At 38.7% G+C, this 18,491-nt stretch overlaps 1 protein-coding gene across 3 annotated transcripts in view; it reads left to right on the forward strand.

Annotated features, from left to right (window-relative positions):
• Positions 1-18,491, forward strand: part of TLK2 (tousled like kinase 2) — a 110,279-nt gene that overhangs the window by 47,363 nt on the left and 44,425 nt on the right. For all 3 annotated transcript variants that reach the window (XM_007456746.1, XM_007456747.1, XM_007456748.1), the window contains 2 exons: positions 2,956-3,123; positions 17,045-17,140. In XM_007456746.1, the coding sequence (XP_007456808.1) occupies positions 2,956-3,123; positions 17,045-17,140 (264 nt within the window). The remainder of the gene's footprint in view (positions 1-2,955; positions 3,124-17,044; positions 17,141-18,491) is intronic.

The following is an 18,491-nucleotide window of genomic DNA, read 5'->3' on the forward strand; positions in this document are numbered from 1 at the left end:
TGGGCATATATGTGTATACATGTATGTTCATGTAGTAGATTTCCTCATTTTCATTGTATTTATTTAATCAATAGCCTTAAACATTTTGTGTTCTGTAAGTAATGCTGTCATGAATGTCCTTGTATATACATCTGTACTTATGCATGTTTTTCCTTTGGGTAAATTTCCAAAGTATAGCTCCCAAATCAAAGAATATGCTCACTTTAAAATGTCATCACATGAATGGTAAAGAAGATGTAGTGTGTGTATATACACTCACACACACACGCGCGCGCGCGCACACACACACACACACACACAGTGGAATATTACTCAGCCATAAAAAGAATGAAATATTGCCATTTGCAGCAACATGGATGGACCTAGAGATTATCATACTAAGTGAAGTAAGCCAGACAGAGAAAGACAAATATCATATGATATCGCTTATATGTGGAATCTAAAAAAAAAATGTTACAAATGAACTTATTTATAAAACAGAGATAGACCCACAGACATAGAAAACAAACTTTTGGTTACAAAAGGGGAAAGGGTGGGTGGATAAATTAGGGGTTTGGGATTAACATACAACACACTACTGTATATAAAATAGATAACCAACAAAGATCTACTGTATAGGACAGGGAACTGTACTCAATATTTCATAATAACCTAAAAGGGAATCTGAGAAAGAATATATATATTCAGTTATATATATATATATAACTGAATTATTTTGCTGTACACCTGAAACTAACACAGCATGGTAAATCAACTATGTGTCAATTTAAAATAAAATAAATGTCACCACATAATTGCTAGCAGGCTGTCAGCAGTTTGAGAGTCCCAATTTCTGCCTACCCTTCTAATATTAAATTTTATCATTATAATCTTTGCCAGTGAGAAAATACCTTGTTTTAACTTGCATTTCTTCATCAGTGATATTAAACATCTTTTCATATGATTAATGGCCTTTTGGATTTCTCTTTTAATGCTTATTCAGTTCCTTTGCCTATTTATTTATTAGTGTATTGTCTTACTGATGGGTAGGAACACGTTATTTATTAAGATTGTTAACTCATTGTTATTTATATTGTAAATATGTTTTGCCTGTTTGTAATTCATTTTTTAACTTTATGTTGACTTTTACCATTCAGAAGTCAAAAAATTTGAAGTAGTCGAATTTATCAATGTTTTTCCTTCATGACTTACTGGTTTTGTCTTACTCTTAGATGTTTCTATATGGTTTGTATTTTTACTGTCATGTTTAAAAAGTCCTTCACCACTAGAAAGTCATAAAAGCATTTGTTTATATTTTTCTTATAATTTTTATGTATGCTATAAGGAAGCAATCTACTTTTCCTTTTTTCTAATATCAACACACATATCCTATCATCTTTGTAAGAAATTCCCACTAATTAGAAATGCACTATAATCACAAATTATACATCCATTTTATATGGGTCCGTTTCTGAATTTTCTGTGCCACTGATCAATCTGTCTGTTCCTGTACCAGTGTTATGCTCCTTTGGTTAATGTTGCTTTGCAGTAAGTTTTAATAGCTGGTCAGGTTCCCTGATACACTTTATCAAAAATTATGTGGCTAATTTTGATTATTTTTCCAAGTGGACCTCAAAATTAACTCGTGAAAATCCATAAAACATTCCCCCAAAAGAGCAAGAGAGAAGCTAGATGATCTCTATACTACCACAACACCTTCTCTTACAAAAACAGAAGCAAAAATACACAAAAAGCCCTAAGTAAGCATTGGCTTTTAGAGAAATTTGACATGTGTAAAATTTTAACTTAGGAGCATGGTATTGCCATTTAATTTAGGTCATCTTTTGTATTTGTCAGTGAAGCCGTGGTTTTTTTTTTTTTAATGTGTAATCTGTATATTTCTTAAGTTTCCTTTGAAGTATTTTACAGATATTTTGAATCTGCTTTTTCTTCTGTTACTACTTGTTCAGATTATAATCAGTTGTGATATGTGGGGAAGTTATTGATTTTTGTGTATTTATTTTATATTTGGCCATCTTACTGAACCTTACTTGTTATTTTTCAGTTGATTTGTTTGGTTTCCTTTGTGAAAAGTTATATCATCCGAAAGTGACACTTTTTAATGTTTAATATTTTCTAATATTTATACCTCATATTGTTTTCCTTATCACTTTGGCTAAAAATTCTATGATAATGGTGAATGATTATGATATTAATGTGTTAACCCCTGTCTAGTTCCCAATTTTAATGAAAGTGCCTGGAGTATAGCACCATTAATTATATTTATGTTTCTTTCTGAAAAAGTACTCTTTGTTGTGTTAAACATGGATACTCTCAGTTTCTGTGGGTTTTTTTAAAGCATTGCCCAACAATGTGCAAATCTTGTTTGGCGTCTAAAGGAAAGAATTTTGATTCTCTGCCCACCCCCACCCCCCACATTAATTTAATGAATTACATCAGTAGAGAGAATAATGAACTATCCTTACATTCCTGGAATAAACCGTACATAATTGTGGTATATTGTTCTTTTGTTTGTATTTATTTTATATTTTTGCATATAGATATAGTAGGGTGAGAATAGAATAGAGTGAAAATAAGTTCTACCTGTAGAGTAGGGGACAAATGCCTTAATCTTTATTAATCTAGAGGAGAGAAATAGCATTTCCTTTGTAGAATTGAGGGTATTATGAAGTTCTTTGTTGAACTCTACAAAGTAACTTGCAAATTCAGAGTTATGTAAATATAGAACCATTAAGATGTAATTTTATGGAATTTGAGTAAGATACTAACTCAGCTTTTTAGATAGGTCATAATCCAGTGATAATGTTATTATGTTTTCCATATTTGTTTGCAGAGGTGTTTTTTTAAAAAAAATCCTTCTTATATCTCATAACCGTGTTTTAATCTGTTGCATCTTTTGGCAGTATCAGATTTTCTTTCTCATGTAATTTGTGTGTTTTCTTTAATGTTTTCCAGCGGCGAGTAGAACAGCCCCTCTATGGTTTAGATGGCAGTGCTGCAAAGGAGGTATCAGAGGAGCAGTCTGCTCTGCCAACCCTGATGTCAGTGATGCTGGCAAAACCTCGGCTCGACACAGAGCAGCTGGCACAGAGGGGAGCTGGCCTCTGCTTCACTTTTGTTTCAGTGAGTACTAAGGCTAAGTTTATGCAGATCCTTGTTTTCCTGGAGCTCCAAGATGAAGTTTGAGTAATTATTTTGGTAGACAGATGATGATTTCTAACTCTGTGTTACTTCTAAAGGTATGTGTTTGTACTCAGTCCTGCTTGGTTTAAGGGGGCTAAGAGACTGCTCTGTCAAAGTTGAGTGTACCATGGGAAGGAAAACACAATCTTAGGTTGACAAAGAAGAAAAGAAAATAATTGTAATAATGGAATCAAATTCCATTAGAATTAAAAATAAAATCTCCAAACTCCAGCCATCACTTATTTAAAGTAATATTCAAGTTAATAAAATCTTAGTGTGGGACAGGCCTGCTTGCCAGTCATTTCCCCCTGTGTGGTACTTGGGCAACCTACATGCTTGCCTTCTCTCACTTCTTCAGAGTGTTAGCACAGTTACTTTTTCCAAGAAGATTTGGCTCCGTGTCTGCTCCTTTCAGCTTGCTTCTTTCTTCTTCCTTGAAGAACAAGAATTTGATTATTATAAATGTTTGACCCCCGTTTTTTATTTGCCGAATTATAATGCAGTTTGGCTTAAAAGTTGTTGCTTTTCTTGGTTTCTTTGCCCTACCAAGTACCTGTTTGTTGCCAAGGATGGTATAAAGCAAGAGAAAGCCCCATTGCCCTATTCCTCCATTTTTAGGGGCATCATTCAGAGCTGACGTCACCATTGATCAAAATTTCTTTCCCTCTTACTGGTTCATTTTCTCCAGTAATAATCTGTTTCTTTATTTGCTCTGTGGATTCTGAGCAAATATATTTCTAATCTCTGGTATTAACCCACATGCGATTGTATTAAGAAAGGCCATGGAATGGTGGGTGTCTTAAGGAAAGGAGATAAAAATAATATAATTAGATAGGGATCATTGTGTATTATTTGAATCGATTCCTCCCTCCCTCCCTCCCTCCCTCCCTCCCTCCCTCCCTTCCTCCCTTCCTTCCTCCCTCCCTTCTTTCCTTCCTTCCTTCCTTCCTTCCTTCCTTCCTTCCTTCCTTCCTCAGCTTGAAACAGCACCCATTTATTGCCTCACAGTTCTGTAAGTTTGGGGGTAATTTGTTGCAGAGCAATAGAGGACTAATACACATGGCTTTATCCTTAATGCCTGTTTTTCCTCACATTCTACATCTAATCCATCAGAAAATATACTTATATCCAGAATCTGACCATCTCTTACCATCTCCACTGCCACCACAATGGCCCACCATCTCTCTGCTTTGCAATACTTTCTTGTAGTTATTACTGCTTTCCCTCAAAAAAGAGGTAATACAGCTTTTTAAAAATGTACAATTTGTTGTTGTTGTTGTTTAACATCAAAAGAATGGAGAAACTTCTTGTGTGAGGACAGTATAATTTTGTGCTTCAGTGGCAAAGGAGACAAAACGTAAAATGGGAGAATTGATCAGTATAGTATTTTCAGTGGGCCTGACAATAGTATGGAATAGTTTGTATGAGAATGCAGTAGTGTTATTTTAGAGAAATGTTTGTCTCTCTATGTATGTATATATTTCATTGTGTGACAGGCACATAGTCAAATACACAGGATTTTGATTAGCAAGAACTCGTTCCCCTGATGCGAGCCTTCCATCAGAGGTATGGGCATGCAGGCTGGGGGCGGGTACACGTGAAGGACAACCACCTGCTCAGTCCTGTCACCTAGTACTCAGGCTGTCAGAGGAGTTGCACATGTTACAGCCAGATTGCTCTCATGTGGAAGAGAGATGACAGAGGAGTAAGAAAACAATCATGTCTGAAGAAGGAACGTGGAAACAGTATAAAAACCAAAGGCCTAGAATCTTTAGTATAGTTCTGTTTCTCTCTCTTTTTTCTTCTTTTTTTTTTTAAATAAATATATTTATTTTTGGCTGCATTGGGTCTTTCTGCTGCATGCGGGCTTTCTCTACTTGTGGAGAGCAGGGGCTACTCTTTGTTGTGGTGCGCGGGCTTCTCATTGTGGTGGCTTCTCTTGTTGTGGAGCACAGGCTGTATGTGTGCAGGCTTTAGTAGTTGTAGCACGTGGGCTCAGTAGCTGTGGCTCGCGGGCTGTAAAGCGCAGGCTCAGTAGTTGTGACGCATGGGCTTAGTTGCTCTGAAGCATGTAGGATCTTCTTGGACCAGGGCTCGAACCCATGTCCCCCGCACTGGCAGGCAGATTCTTAACCACTGCTCCACCAGGGAAGTCCAGTTCTGTTTCTCTTTACTTCTCTGCAGTTCCAGCTGGGATGTAAACTTAGTGATATAAAAAAGGAAAAAAGCAAAAGAGTTAACATTAATATATAACAAATGTTAATTAACAGACAGAGACAAGCATTTTCTTAAAAAACAAAAGGCAAAGACTATGAACAGGCAATCTTACAGGAGGAAGAAAAGACAAATGACTAATAACAAGAAAAAATGCTTAACTTCAGCCGTAGAGAAATACAAAATAAAATAACTCTTTTGAATTATCAAGTTGGCAAGGATTAATAAATTTGATAATTCCTAGTGCAGGTAATAGTTTAGATACACATGCAGTTTTATACTGACTATAAATTGGTACAGTCATTTGGACAAGTTGGTAATGTATCTCAGTGTTAAGTTTACACATCCTTGGGTCCAGAAATTCCATTCCCATAAAACTACACAAAGATGTTTACTGTATTGTTATAAATTGCAAAAATCTGGAAGCAGTGTCCCTCCACAGTGTTTCAGAGGAACTTAGAACAAGGATATCTGTGACCTCCATGTTGCTAAATCCAGCAATCAGTTCTCAGAACTTATTCAATATAATTCATTAGCCACAGTCCTTCTTCTCCGAGCACATGGTCTTCTCTTGGCTTCTCCTCTTTTGGTTCTTCCTCATTTCCCGGATCTCCAAACACTGGAGAGCCCCAGGGCTCAGTCTTCAGACCTCTTGTCTACCTTCATTCTGTAATGAGAATCTCATTTAGTTTCTTTGTTTCAGTCATCACCTATATGCAGAGGACTTCCAAATTTATATCTCCTGACCAGAGCCGTGCCCTGAATTCTGGACCTATTTAGTCAGTTGCCTCTTTATGTCTAATAGGCATATCAGACTTAACATGACTGAAACTGAATTCTTCATCTTGTTCCCCCACTCCAGACCCCCATTTCTTCCACATCTCAGTAATTGTCAACTCTCTTCTTCTAACTGTTTAGAAATCTTGGAGTCATTCTAGTCTTATCTCTTTATTTTACACCCCAATTCCAAACCCATCAGCAAGTCTTACTGATTTTACTTCAAAATATGTTCAGAATCCTGCCACTTCACCCCCCTTAATGACTACCACTCAAATCTAATCTCCCACTGAGATTATGGTGGCAACCTCCCAACTGGACTCTTTGCTTCTGCCTTTGTTCTCAACAGATCAGAGTGATCCCATTGAAACATAAGTCCAGTCATGCCACTCCTCTGCTCACAAGTGTTTAAAATGGCACATAACGCTTTGTATGGCCTCTTTCCCACCACTTTGACAAGTGTTACTACTAATGTCCCCTCCTCACCAAGTTCCATCCACACTGCCTACGTTTCTGCCTCAAATACTACCTGACATGCTCTCACCTTAGGGCCTTTGCGCTTACTGCTGCCTTTTCCTTAACATCCTTCCTCTAGACATCAGCATGCCCTGCTCCCTCAGTTCTCTCTAGTCTCTGCTTAAATTTACAGCCTATCAGAGAGGCTGCACCGTATAAAATAGCACCACTTCCTGCCCACCCCACACATTGTGTTGCTCTTGTGCCCTATTTTTTCTTCTTGGTCTTATCACCAACTGACTTGCTATAATTTACGTCTTTGTCTCACTACCCACTCCCACACTACCTCCCCTCCACTGGAATGTAAGCTCCATCAGGTCAGGGACTTTGCGTTGTTCACTTCTGTATCTCCAGTGCTGGAACTGGATCTGCTCTGATAGACACTCAGTGTAATCATATCTCGTATGAATTAATGAGAGCATCTTTTGTATAAGGACTAGTGAAATAAAATATAATACATATATACAGTGGAATGCTCTACAGTTGATCAAAGAAGTGAGATATATATGTGCTAACAATGAAAGATCTATAGATATTGATAAATAAAAATAGGTGGCAGCATATTATGAGTTTGAGCCTTTAAATGTTTAAAATCATATTGTTGCATAATTTTATATATTTCGACATAGGAAATTATTATTATTATTATTTATTTTTTTTGTGGTATGCGGGCCTCTCACTGTCCTGGCCTCTCACGTTGCGGAGCACAGGCTCCAGGTGCGCAGGCTCAGCGGCCATGGCTCACAGGCGCAGCCGCTCCGCGGCATGTGGGATCTTCCCAGACCAGAGTACGAACCTGTGTCCCCTGCATCGGCAGGCGGACTCTCAACCACTGCACCACCAGGGAAGCCCGGAAATTAATTTTTAAAATTATAAGCATATAATTTTCTAAATTGTAAAAATAGTACATGCACATGGCCCACAAAAAATTGAAGTGATGGAGAAGAGTAAAATTCTTTCCTTTGTGTTCCTCAGACAGACAACCACTCTGAAGAGTTTGTGTTTTAGATTTTTCTACTGAATACCATTTTAACGTCAAATTATCTCTTGTGTAATCAACTTTATTTTTTTGGAATATTTATTTATATTTTTTGGCTGCATCGGCTCTTAGGTGTGGCACGTGGGATCTTTTGTTGTGGCGCATGGGCTTGTGGGATCTTAGTTCCCCGACCAGGGATCAAACCCGCCGCGTCCCCTGCATTGGAAGGCAGATTCTTTTTGTTTTAACATCTTTATTGGAGTACAGTTGCTTTACAATGGTGTGTTAGTTTCTGCTTTATGACAAAGTGAATCAGCTATACATATACATTTATCCCCATATCCCCGCCCTTTTGCGTCTCCCTCCCAACCCCGCATTCCACCACTCTAGGTGGTCACAAAGCACCGAGTTGATCTCCCTGTGCTATGTGGCTGCTTCCCACTAGCTATCTGTTTTACATTTGGTAGTGTATATATGTCTATGCCACTCTCTCACTTCGTCCCAGCTTACCCTTCCCCCTCCCCATGTCCTCAAGGTCATTCTCTACGTCTGAGTCTTTATTCCTGTCCTGCCCCTAGGTTCATAGCATACGGTATTTGTTTTTCTCTTTCTGACTCACTCTGTATGACAGACCCTAGGTCCATCCACCTCACTAGAAATAACTCACTTTTGTTTCTTTTTATGGCTGAGTGATATTCCATTGTATATATGTGCCACATCTTCTTTATCCATTCATCTGTCGATAGACACTAAGGTTGCTTCCATGTCCTGGCTATTGTAAATAGAGCTGCAATGAACATTGTGATACATGACTCTTTTTGAATTACGGTTTTCTCAGGGTGTATGCCCAGTAGTGGGATTGGTGGGTCTTATGGTAGTTCTATTTTTAGTTTTTTTTTTTTTTTTTGCGGTACGCGGGCCTCTCACTGTTGTGGCCTCTCCCATTGGGGAGCACAGGCTCCAGACGCGCAGGCTCAGCGGCCATGGCTCACGGGCCTAGCCGCTCTGTGGCATGTGGGATCTTCCCAGACCGGGGCACGAACCCGTGTCCCCTGCATCGGCAGGCAGACTCTCAACCACTGCGCCACCAGGGAAGCCCTACCAATTTTTTAATTCCACAAATATTTATTGAGTGACTATTATGTGCTAACTATCGTACCAGGTACTTCTCCAAATTTTAAAGTAATGTATTTTGAGGCATTAATGAACTTTCCCAAGTTAATGCAGTCCTGGGGGAAGCCCTATTTTTAGTTTTTTAAGGAACCTCCATACTGTTCTCCATAGTGGCTGTATTAATTTACATTCCCACCAACAGTGCAAGAGGGTTCCCTTTTCTCCACACCCTCTCCAGCATTTATTGTTTGTAGAGTTTTTGATGATGGCCATTCTGACTGGTGTGAGGTGATACCTCATTGTAGTTTTGATTTGCATTTCTCTAATGATTAGTGATGTTGGGCATCCTTTCATGTGTTTGTTGGCAATCTGTGTATCTTCTTTGGAGGAATGTCTATTTCAGTCTTCTGGGAAGGCAGATTCTTAACCCCTGGACCACCAGGGAAGTCCCTCTTGAATAATCAACTTTTAACAAGATCTGTTTACTCCCCATTATAACAGATGAGGTTAACATACTATCACTCAGCTTCCTTTTTCAACTTCCACTTTTTTTAGTTATTGTTACATTGTGTGTGTGGTATTTTGTTTGGTATTTTAACTATAATTGAGTTGTTTCTGCTTTATAAATTATTCTAAAACTTGAAAACACTTAAGGAGCACCTACAATATTATGGTTGTTTCATTATTGGGCACTGTAAAACCAAATGATTTTATTGGATTCACTGAGAAGAAGACAATCCTAGTCATTGAATTAGTTTTGGTTGAATGAGACAGTTCTAGTTGTCAGGGTCTAACTGATCTTTTTTTTAAATACATGGTCTGTTGTTTCCTTGAAAGCTACATCTTTTAACATTATACAAGATGTTCTTAAAACCCTTAATTTTAAAAAATGTAGTTTGTAGATTGTCTTGGCTGCGGGATCCCTTGCATTTCCGTATGAGTTTTAGGATCAGCTTTTCAATTTCTGTAAACAGACCAGATGGAATTTATAGCAATTGTGCTGACTCTGTAGGTTAATTTGGGGAGTATTGCCTTCACAAAAATATTGTCTTCCAATCCATGAATATGAGATATCTGTCCATTTATTTAGGTATCTTTCATTTCTTTTTAATAAAGTTTGGAGTTTTTGGTGTGTAGATTTTGCCCTTGTTTTGTTCAAATTATTTCTAAGAATTTATTCTTTTTCATGCTATTGCAAATGTTTTTCAGAGGCAGCCTCTTTCAGGATTGAAAAGGTTCCCTTCTCTTCTGAGTTTGTTGAGTTTATCATGAAAGGGTGTTGGATGCTTTTTCTACATGTATTGAGATGATCAGATGGTATCTTTTTGTTCTTGAGGTCCATCCACTATTTGTCTTTTCCTGCATTAATGTTGCTTGTCATACCGTAGGCTTTTTCAGTCTTAAAACTTACCTTTTAACCTCAGAGAAACTTGGTTTTACTGTTCTTTGATTATATCTTTCCCTCTGTTCTTTTCCTCCTAAAAGCCTATTAGATAGTTTTGGAGCCTCTTGCTGTTCATGTTTCTTAACTTTTCTTTCCTGCTCTGTTTGACTTTCTGTTTTATCTTCTGGGAGATTTTCTTGACATTGTTTTCCAGATATTCTGTGTTCAACTGTGTCCATTTTGTTACTTAGCTCATCTATTAAGTTTTTAAAATTTTGGTAATCTTATTTTATCAAGTTTGTTTTTCATGTTCTTTGTTGGGTTTTCATTTTTATAGATATAGTATGCTTTTGACCCTCTCTGAACATACTTTATTTTTAAAGTTGTTTTTATTGAATTCTCTGTTTTCTTTTGGTTTTTCATGTTGGATCTTCCCTTTTGTGCTGTTTGTTTTCTTTTTTCTTTTTTTTTTTTTTTTGCGGTATGCGAGCCTCTCTCACTGTTGTGGCCTCTCCCATTGCGGAGCACGGGCTCCAGACGCGCAGGCTCAGCAGCCATGGCTCATGGGCCCAGCCACTTCGCGGCACATGGGATCTTCCCGGACAGGGGCACAAACCCGTGTCCCCTGCATCGGCAGGCGGACTCTCAACCACTGCGCCACCAGGGAAGCCCTATTATTATTATTTTTTTGCTGTACGCGGGCCTCTCACTGCTGTGGCTTCTCCCGTTGCGGAGCACAGGCTCGGGATGCGCAGGCTCAGCGGCCGTGGCTCACGGGCCCAGCCGCTCCGTGTCATGTGGGATCTTCCCGGACCGGGGCTCGAACCCGTGTCCCCTGCATCGGCAGGCGGACTCTCAACCACTGCGCCACCAGGGAAACCCTGTTTGTTTTCTTGAAAATATATATTTAGCTTTAGTTGAATGCAGTACTATTAGGGTGATTAACATAGGTTGTTGGCATGGATTTTTCCCTGCAGTGGCATAGTACTGCTTTGCAAATAGCCCACCATTCCGGGGGTTGGGAGGCGGTGACTGTGTTCCCTGTGTAAGCATCTCGCAAACTCTAGGCAGAAAGACCAGCTCCTTTACAAACATGGAAATAAGGAGGGCATTGGTTTGATAGGTAACTATTTCACTCTTAGTGATGTATTCCATTTCTTCCTCCATTGTGTCAGTTGTGGAGGGCAGGGGTACTGTACTTATAGCAGGAGCCCTCCCCTGGACCCACTTACTTTCCATTTTTAAATACTTACATGTTTGTTTTTTGTTTAAGAGACCAGTTCTTGTGCTTTACCCTTGGGTCAGAAGCAGTAGTATCCAGGACCCACATTATGCCAGGAAGAGATCAAGAGAGGACCCTATTGGACAGTATAGGTTTTATTTATGTATTTACTTATTTACAAATAAATAAATAGGTTATTTATTTATTTATTTGTTTATTTATTTATGGCTGCATTGGGTCTTCGTTGCTGTGCACGGGGGCTACTCTTCATTGCAGTGCGCAGGCTTCTCATTGCGGTGGCTTCTCTTGTTGCGGAGCATGGGCTCAAGGTGCGCGGGCTTCCGTAGCTGTGGCTCGTGGGCTCTAGAGCGCAGGCTTCAGTAGTTGTGGCGCACGGGCTTGGTTGCTCCGTGGCACGTGGGATCTTCCTGGATCAGGACTCGACCCCGTGTCTCCTTCATTGGCAGGCAGATTCTTAACCACTGCACTACCAGGGAAGCCTCGTATAGGTTTTAAATGTCTGATAATTGTCCCATGGGTCACTCCTGGTTCTTTTAAAGGTAAATCTCATTGTGAGGCTTTGGAGGAGCTCTCTTGAAAAGACCCAGCCTGTTTTACTTCTGATGTTTTCAGCTGTGAATTTATTTCACTTTCTCTATCAGTCTGATCCCAACTGCTTTTGAATGTTTCTTAAAATTTAAAGTTTTAAAAAATTTCTGATTCTCAACTCTCCCTTGTTTCTTAGTGCTATTATGATTTTATTTTTTAAAAATCTCTGAATATCAGTAGGACTTTGGGAGATCCAGCCTGTAATCATGAATTAGAAGCTAATATTACTTTTATAATAGGAACAAAGAATACGGAAGTCTGGGGAGAATGTTTTGCAAAGTAGGGGTTGGACTAAATTTACAACTACAGTGGCCCGCTTGGCAAGGCCATAGACTTCTGTTCTCATTTCTTGAGGACATGATTCTGAAATCGTGGACTTGTTGGGAGACTGTAAGCTCTCTTTGTTTTCCAGTTTTGCACTTCTAGTGTTTAACACAGGACCAGGCACAGAGGTTCATAATTAATATCTAATGAATGATCAGATTTAGAGTATTTTTTTCTACCATGGATTCACTTGTCATAGTAGGTCCTTATATTTTTGTGGGGTTTTTTTTGTTTTTTTTTGTTTTGTTTTGTTTTTGCAGTATGCGGGCCTCTCACTGTTGTGGCCTCTCCCATTGCGGAGCACAGGCTCCGGACGTGCAGGCTCAGTGGCCATGGCTCACGGGCCCAGCTGCTCCGTGGCATGTGGGATCTTCCTGGACCAGGGCACGAACCCGTGTCCCCTGCATTGGCAGGTGGACTCTCAACCACTGTGCCACCAGGGAAGCCCTATTTTTGTAGTTCTTTTACCTTTTGAAAGTATTATTTTCATTTTCATGAGGATTTGCTACCTCCTTACCTCTGTCCCACTTCCTCAGTTAACTTTCTACATGTTTACTTCTTATCATGGGGCTATTTATATGTACATTTTTACAGAGAGCTTTAATTTGGAAACATCCCCTTGAATCACATTCTAGCAATATTGGTTTGCTGAAAGAAAACTTAGAAATGAGCACATGTTAAAAAAGCATTTTAACAAAGCCCATATACCAAAATCTAGAAGTTCATAGAAGGGCCTTTTTAGCCGGTCATGTGATTCTTATTGGCTTTTATTATAAAAACTGATCAAACAGTCATGTTTGTTTAGGGACAAATTTTAAAAGGAGAGGGTTGTAAGAGCAACCTAATGATAACTGAAGGAGATAATGCTTGTATCATAGTGCAGTATGGTATGTGAGTTTATTTATTTTTTAATAAATTTATTTTATTAATTTATTTTTTTTGGTTGTGTTGGGTCCTTGTTGTTGCGCACGGGCTTTCTCTAATTGCGGTGAGCGGGGGCTACTCTTTGTTGCGGTGTGCGGGATTCTCATTGAGGTCGCTTCTCTTGTTGTGGAGCATGGGCTCTAGGGGCGCAGGCTCAGTAGTTGTGGCGCACAGGCTTAGTTGCTCCGGGGCATGTGGGATCTTCCTGAACCAGGGCTTGAACCTGTGTCCCCTGCACTGGCAGGTGGATTCTTAACCACTGTGCCACCAGGGAAACCCAATATGTGAGTGGTGATGACCCTTAATCAGTAAGACAAGGTTAGATTTGCCACATTGTAGAAAGAGTGGGGAACATTTTCAGCTCTAATCGCTGCTCTGACTTATAGGCTGTGCGCATTGAGACTGACTCCTCTTTTTTTACTTCTTTGATCCCCACATCATTCTTCTCTCTTCCCCTAAGGTTCTTGTATGGAATGTGAGAACCTGGAATGACCCCATCATCTCCTTTCTTTGATTGCTTATTTCCTTCAAATCTTAACTCTGATATTACTTTCTCAAGGAATTCATCCCCAACTCATTAAGTTAGGTTATGTACCCTGCTGTGTACTCTTATAGCATGTATCCTAATTGCAATTTTGCATTTATTATATGATTGTTTATTTAACAGTTTCTTTTAACAGGTATTTATCGATTACTTAATACATCGTCTCTTGGACTGTAAGCATTATAAGGCAGAGTAATGACTGGGTCTGTGGGTTTTGTTTCTGTTTTTCTTGGCCACTGTGACCCTAGCACCTAACACAATGCTTAGACGTAGGGTGTTCTCAGTGAGTACTTGTTGAATGAATAAATAAAAATGGAGATGATAATATTGCCTACCTTACAAGGCTGTTGTGAGCCCTCAGTGTAATTATGTGTATGAAGTGCTTAGCTTGCTTGTGGCCTGCTCACAACAGTACCTGTAACTGTTGATATGAGGCAGTCAGTGTACCGTGATCATAGAGATCGGTTATTGTGGATGCAGATAGCCCTCTATTCTTGTTCCCCCACTAACTAGCTTTGTGACTGCACGTAGGTGCTTAATATCTCGGATTTGTATTTTCTTTATGTATAAGTGGAAATAATAACTACCTTATAGGGTTTTGTAAGGACTGTGTGTGATCATGGTGATAATTGCTCAATAGGTGGTGGTTATACATTGTTTTAATATTCATGAATAAGAAAATAATTAAAGGAATATATAGGAAGTATCAAAAAATTTACATATGTGGAAACACTGTATTCTCTGATGAGATGATAATACTGTATTGCCAATCAGGGAAACCCAATATGTGAGTGGTGATGACCCTTAATCAGTAAGACAAGGTTAGATTTGCCACATTGTAGAAAGAGTGGGGAACATTTTCAGCTCTAATCGCTGCTCTGACTTATAGGCTGTGCGCATTGAGACTGACTCCTCTTTTTTTACTTCTTTGATCCCCACATCATTCTTCTCTCTTCCCCTAAGGTTCTTGTATGGAATGTGAGAACCTGGAATGACCCCATCATCTCCTTTCTTTGATTGCTTATTTCCTTCAAATCTTAACTCTGATATTACTTTCTCAAGGAATTCATCCCCAACTCATTAAGTTAGGTTATGTACCCTGCTGTGTACTCTTATAGCATGTATCCTAATTGCAATTTTGCATTTATTATATGATTGTTTATTTAACAGTTTCTTTTAACAGGTATTTATCGATTACTTAATACATCGTCTCTTGGACTGTAAGCATTATAAGGCAGAGTAATGACTGGGTCTGTGGGTTTTGTTTCTGTTTTTCTTGGCCACTGTGACCCTAGCACCTAACACAATGCTTAGACGTAGGGTGTTCTCAGTGAGTACTTGTTGAATGAATAAATAAAAATGGAGATGATAATATTGCCTACCTTACAAGGCTGTTGTGAGCCCTCAGTGTAATTATGTGTATGAAGTGCTTAGCTTGCTTGTGGCCTGCTCACAACAGTACCTGTAACTGTTGATATGAGGCAGTCAGTGTACCGTGATCATAGAGATCGGTTATTGTGGATGCAGATAGCCCTCTATTCTTGTTCCCCCACTAACTAGCTTTGTGACTGCACGTAGGTGCTTAATATCTCGGATTTGTATTTTCTTTATGTATAAGTGGAAATAATAACTACCTTATAGGGTTTTGTAAGGACTGTGTGTGATCATGGTGATAATTGCTCAATAGGTGGTGGTTATACATTGTTTTAATATTCATGAATAAGAAAATAATTAAAGGAATATATAGGAAGTATCAAAAAATTTACATATGTGGAAACACTGTATTCTCTGATGAGATGATAATACTGTATTGCCAATAGCCCATAATCCCCAGAATATTCAGTATTTTCTAATTATGTCTATGATGGGTTGTACTGTGTTGGGTGCAATTTTGTTTTTAAAAGGACTTTCTGAAGTACAGGTATTCCTCGACTTACGATGGGAATTAGGTCCTGATAAATACATCATAAGTTGAAAATATCATTTGTAAGTCAAAATGTGTTTTAATACACCAAACCTACCGAACACACCGTAGCTTAGCCTTGCTTACCTTAAATGTGCTCAGAACACTTAACAGTAGCCTACAGTTGGGCAAAGTCACCCAACACAAAACCTGTTTTGTAGTACAGTGTTGAATCTCATGTAATTTATTGAATACTGTAGTGAAAGCAAAACCCAATATGATTGTCTGGTACAGAATGGTTGTAAGTGTATTGGGTTGTTTACCCTCATGATTGTGTGGCTGACTGGGAGCTGTGGCTCGCTGCTGCCGCCTACCATCATTAAAGAGTATTGTGCCATATGTTGCTAACCCAGGAAAAGATCAAAATTCAAAATTTGAAGTACCATTTCTACAGAATGTGTATTGCTTTCACATCATCTTAAAGTTGAAAAATCGTTAAGTGGAACCATTGTTAAGTTGGGGACCATCTGTATAATGATTGCATATTCTTGAACAGTTGAATTATATTAAGTCCTAAACCTTATAAATTTGAAAATGCCTTAGAATGCCCCATCATTTATGTGTAAAAGTCACAGTAAGCAAGTGATAGTATTGGAAATCAACCAGGATTTTTTGGACCACTGAATGTTCATGGATAATGTTTGAGGATTTAGGACGCTATTCTGAATAGTAGTTTACAGTCCTTTCTGCCTGGAGTCACAAGCATCCCCTGTGCTTTGGATGCTTCACCAGCCTTTCCTGCAAAAGCATATTAAAATACAGTTGACCCTTGGACAACATGGGTTTGGACTCATTGCTCAGGTCCACTTATATGTGGATTGTTTTTCAACAAATTCATTCTACAGTACTACACCATCTGAGATTGGCTGAATCTGCAGATGCAGAACCATGGATACCGAGGGCCACCTGTAAAGTTACATACGTGGATTTTCACTGCACTGCGGGCAGTGGGGTGGGTGGGGTGGTCGGCACCCTTAACCCATGCATTGTTCAGGTATCAACGGTACAAGTGAAAAGGGCATTTACATATTTGATAATTTACATATTTAAAAAATTCATTTATAAGCATTTGATGCTTTTAAATTTTTGCAGTAATGTAGTCTAAGCTACCATGTCTAGCCCTTACTTTTCATTTAAATTGTTTATACTTTCATCTTGGCTACATGGCCCTGACTTTTGACTTTCATCAGCAAGTGTTTGTTTTATATAGAGTTAATCATTTGCATTCATACAAATGTTTGTGGAGAAAGATGCAAAACTTTCTTGTGATTGGTGATGGACCTTTATTACAGGCTCAGCAAAACAGTCCCTCATCTACGGGATCTGGCAACACAGAGCATTCCTGCAGCTCCCAAAAACAGATCTCCATCCAGCACAGACAGACCCAGGTAGGTCAGTGATTGTTAAACAGAGGAGGAAAAGAAGGGCCGAGGAATAAATACTAATAACTACATATAAAATCTAGGTCCTCCCTTTGTTGTCCCTTTATTTCTCTGACTTCACCTCATTATTTGTGTGTGTCCTATTCAGAACTTGCATTATGAATATTTAGAGTCTTTTGGAAGGTGCTTTTAATTTAACTTTTTGAGGTGTTTGTTTACCTTTCTGGTGTATTGCAGCAGAAATGATTATACTGCAGCATGATGTTAAGGAAAAGACCTCTAGGCCTAGATTCAAACTCTAGCTCTACAACTTATACCTTATCTTTTTGGGCCTTAGTTTTCTTCAGTTCAAATCATCTATAAAACTGTGGTTGATTATCATTATCTTAGTGTATACAAAACGCTTGTTGGGACAGTGCTTATGGTGGGCTTCAGTGAATCTTAATTCCCTACTTTGTGAAAATACTTAATTTTTTCCTTGTACATACTCATTTAGCAAGACCCAGCTAAACTTCTTTTTTTTAGAAATTTTTATTGAAGTATATTTGATTTTATAATATTGTGTTAATTTCAGGTGTACAGCAAAGTAATTCGGTTATACATATATATGTATATGTCTATATTCTTTTTTTCCAATTCTTTTCCATTATAGTTTATTGCAAGTTATTGAATACAGTTCCCTATGCTATACAGTAAATTCTTGTTTTAAACTTCTTTAACATGTGGCACACCAACATAATTTCTCCTTAAACAGTCTTCAGAAACTCCTTAATTTAGGGAATGTTGTGAACGTTCAAAGATAATATCTGAAAAGGATAGTGGATATATCCTCCATCTTGTGGTATTGAGCTAGCCACATATTATACCTGGTTTTCTTGAAGCCTGTTGGCACTGTGTTGCCTTCAAGATAGGATGCTTGGCATTCTGGGAGAATTTCTTAAGATGCAAGAGCTAAACAACCCTCAGGAGCAGATTTTCAATTTTATTTGAATTAAGCTTTTGAATAGTTGAACAGACTTAGATAGTTGAGTGTTCATCTCTCCCTTCTGGTTACTCTTTGTTTCCACTAGGTGGCATGTTTGTTGTTTAGAGATTTGGGTCCTGTCTCCTCTGATGGCCTTTTCTATTCAAAGTTAGTTTCATTTCTACAGTAGTATGTTTCTGTACTGTTCAGTGCACAGCAGTTAGAAAATTCATATATTTGATTCCAGAGCTAATATATTTATTTATTTATTTATTTATTTTTTTTCCTTGCGTTATGCGGGCCTCTCACTGCTGTGGCCTCTCCCATTTGCGGAGCACAGGCTCCGGACGCGCAGGCTCAGCGGCCATGGCTCACGGGCCCAGCCGCTCCGCG

The sequence above is a fragment of the Lipotes vexillifer genome, unplaced genomic scaffold, assembly GCF_000442215.2.
Source record: "Lipotes vexillifer unplaced genomic scaffold, Lipotes_vexillifer_v1.1 scaffold299, whole genome shotgun sequence".
Classification (NCBI taxonomy): Eukaryota; Metazoa; Chordata; class Mammalia; order Artiodactyla; family Lipotidae; genus Lipotes; species Lipotes vexillifer.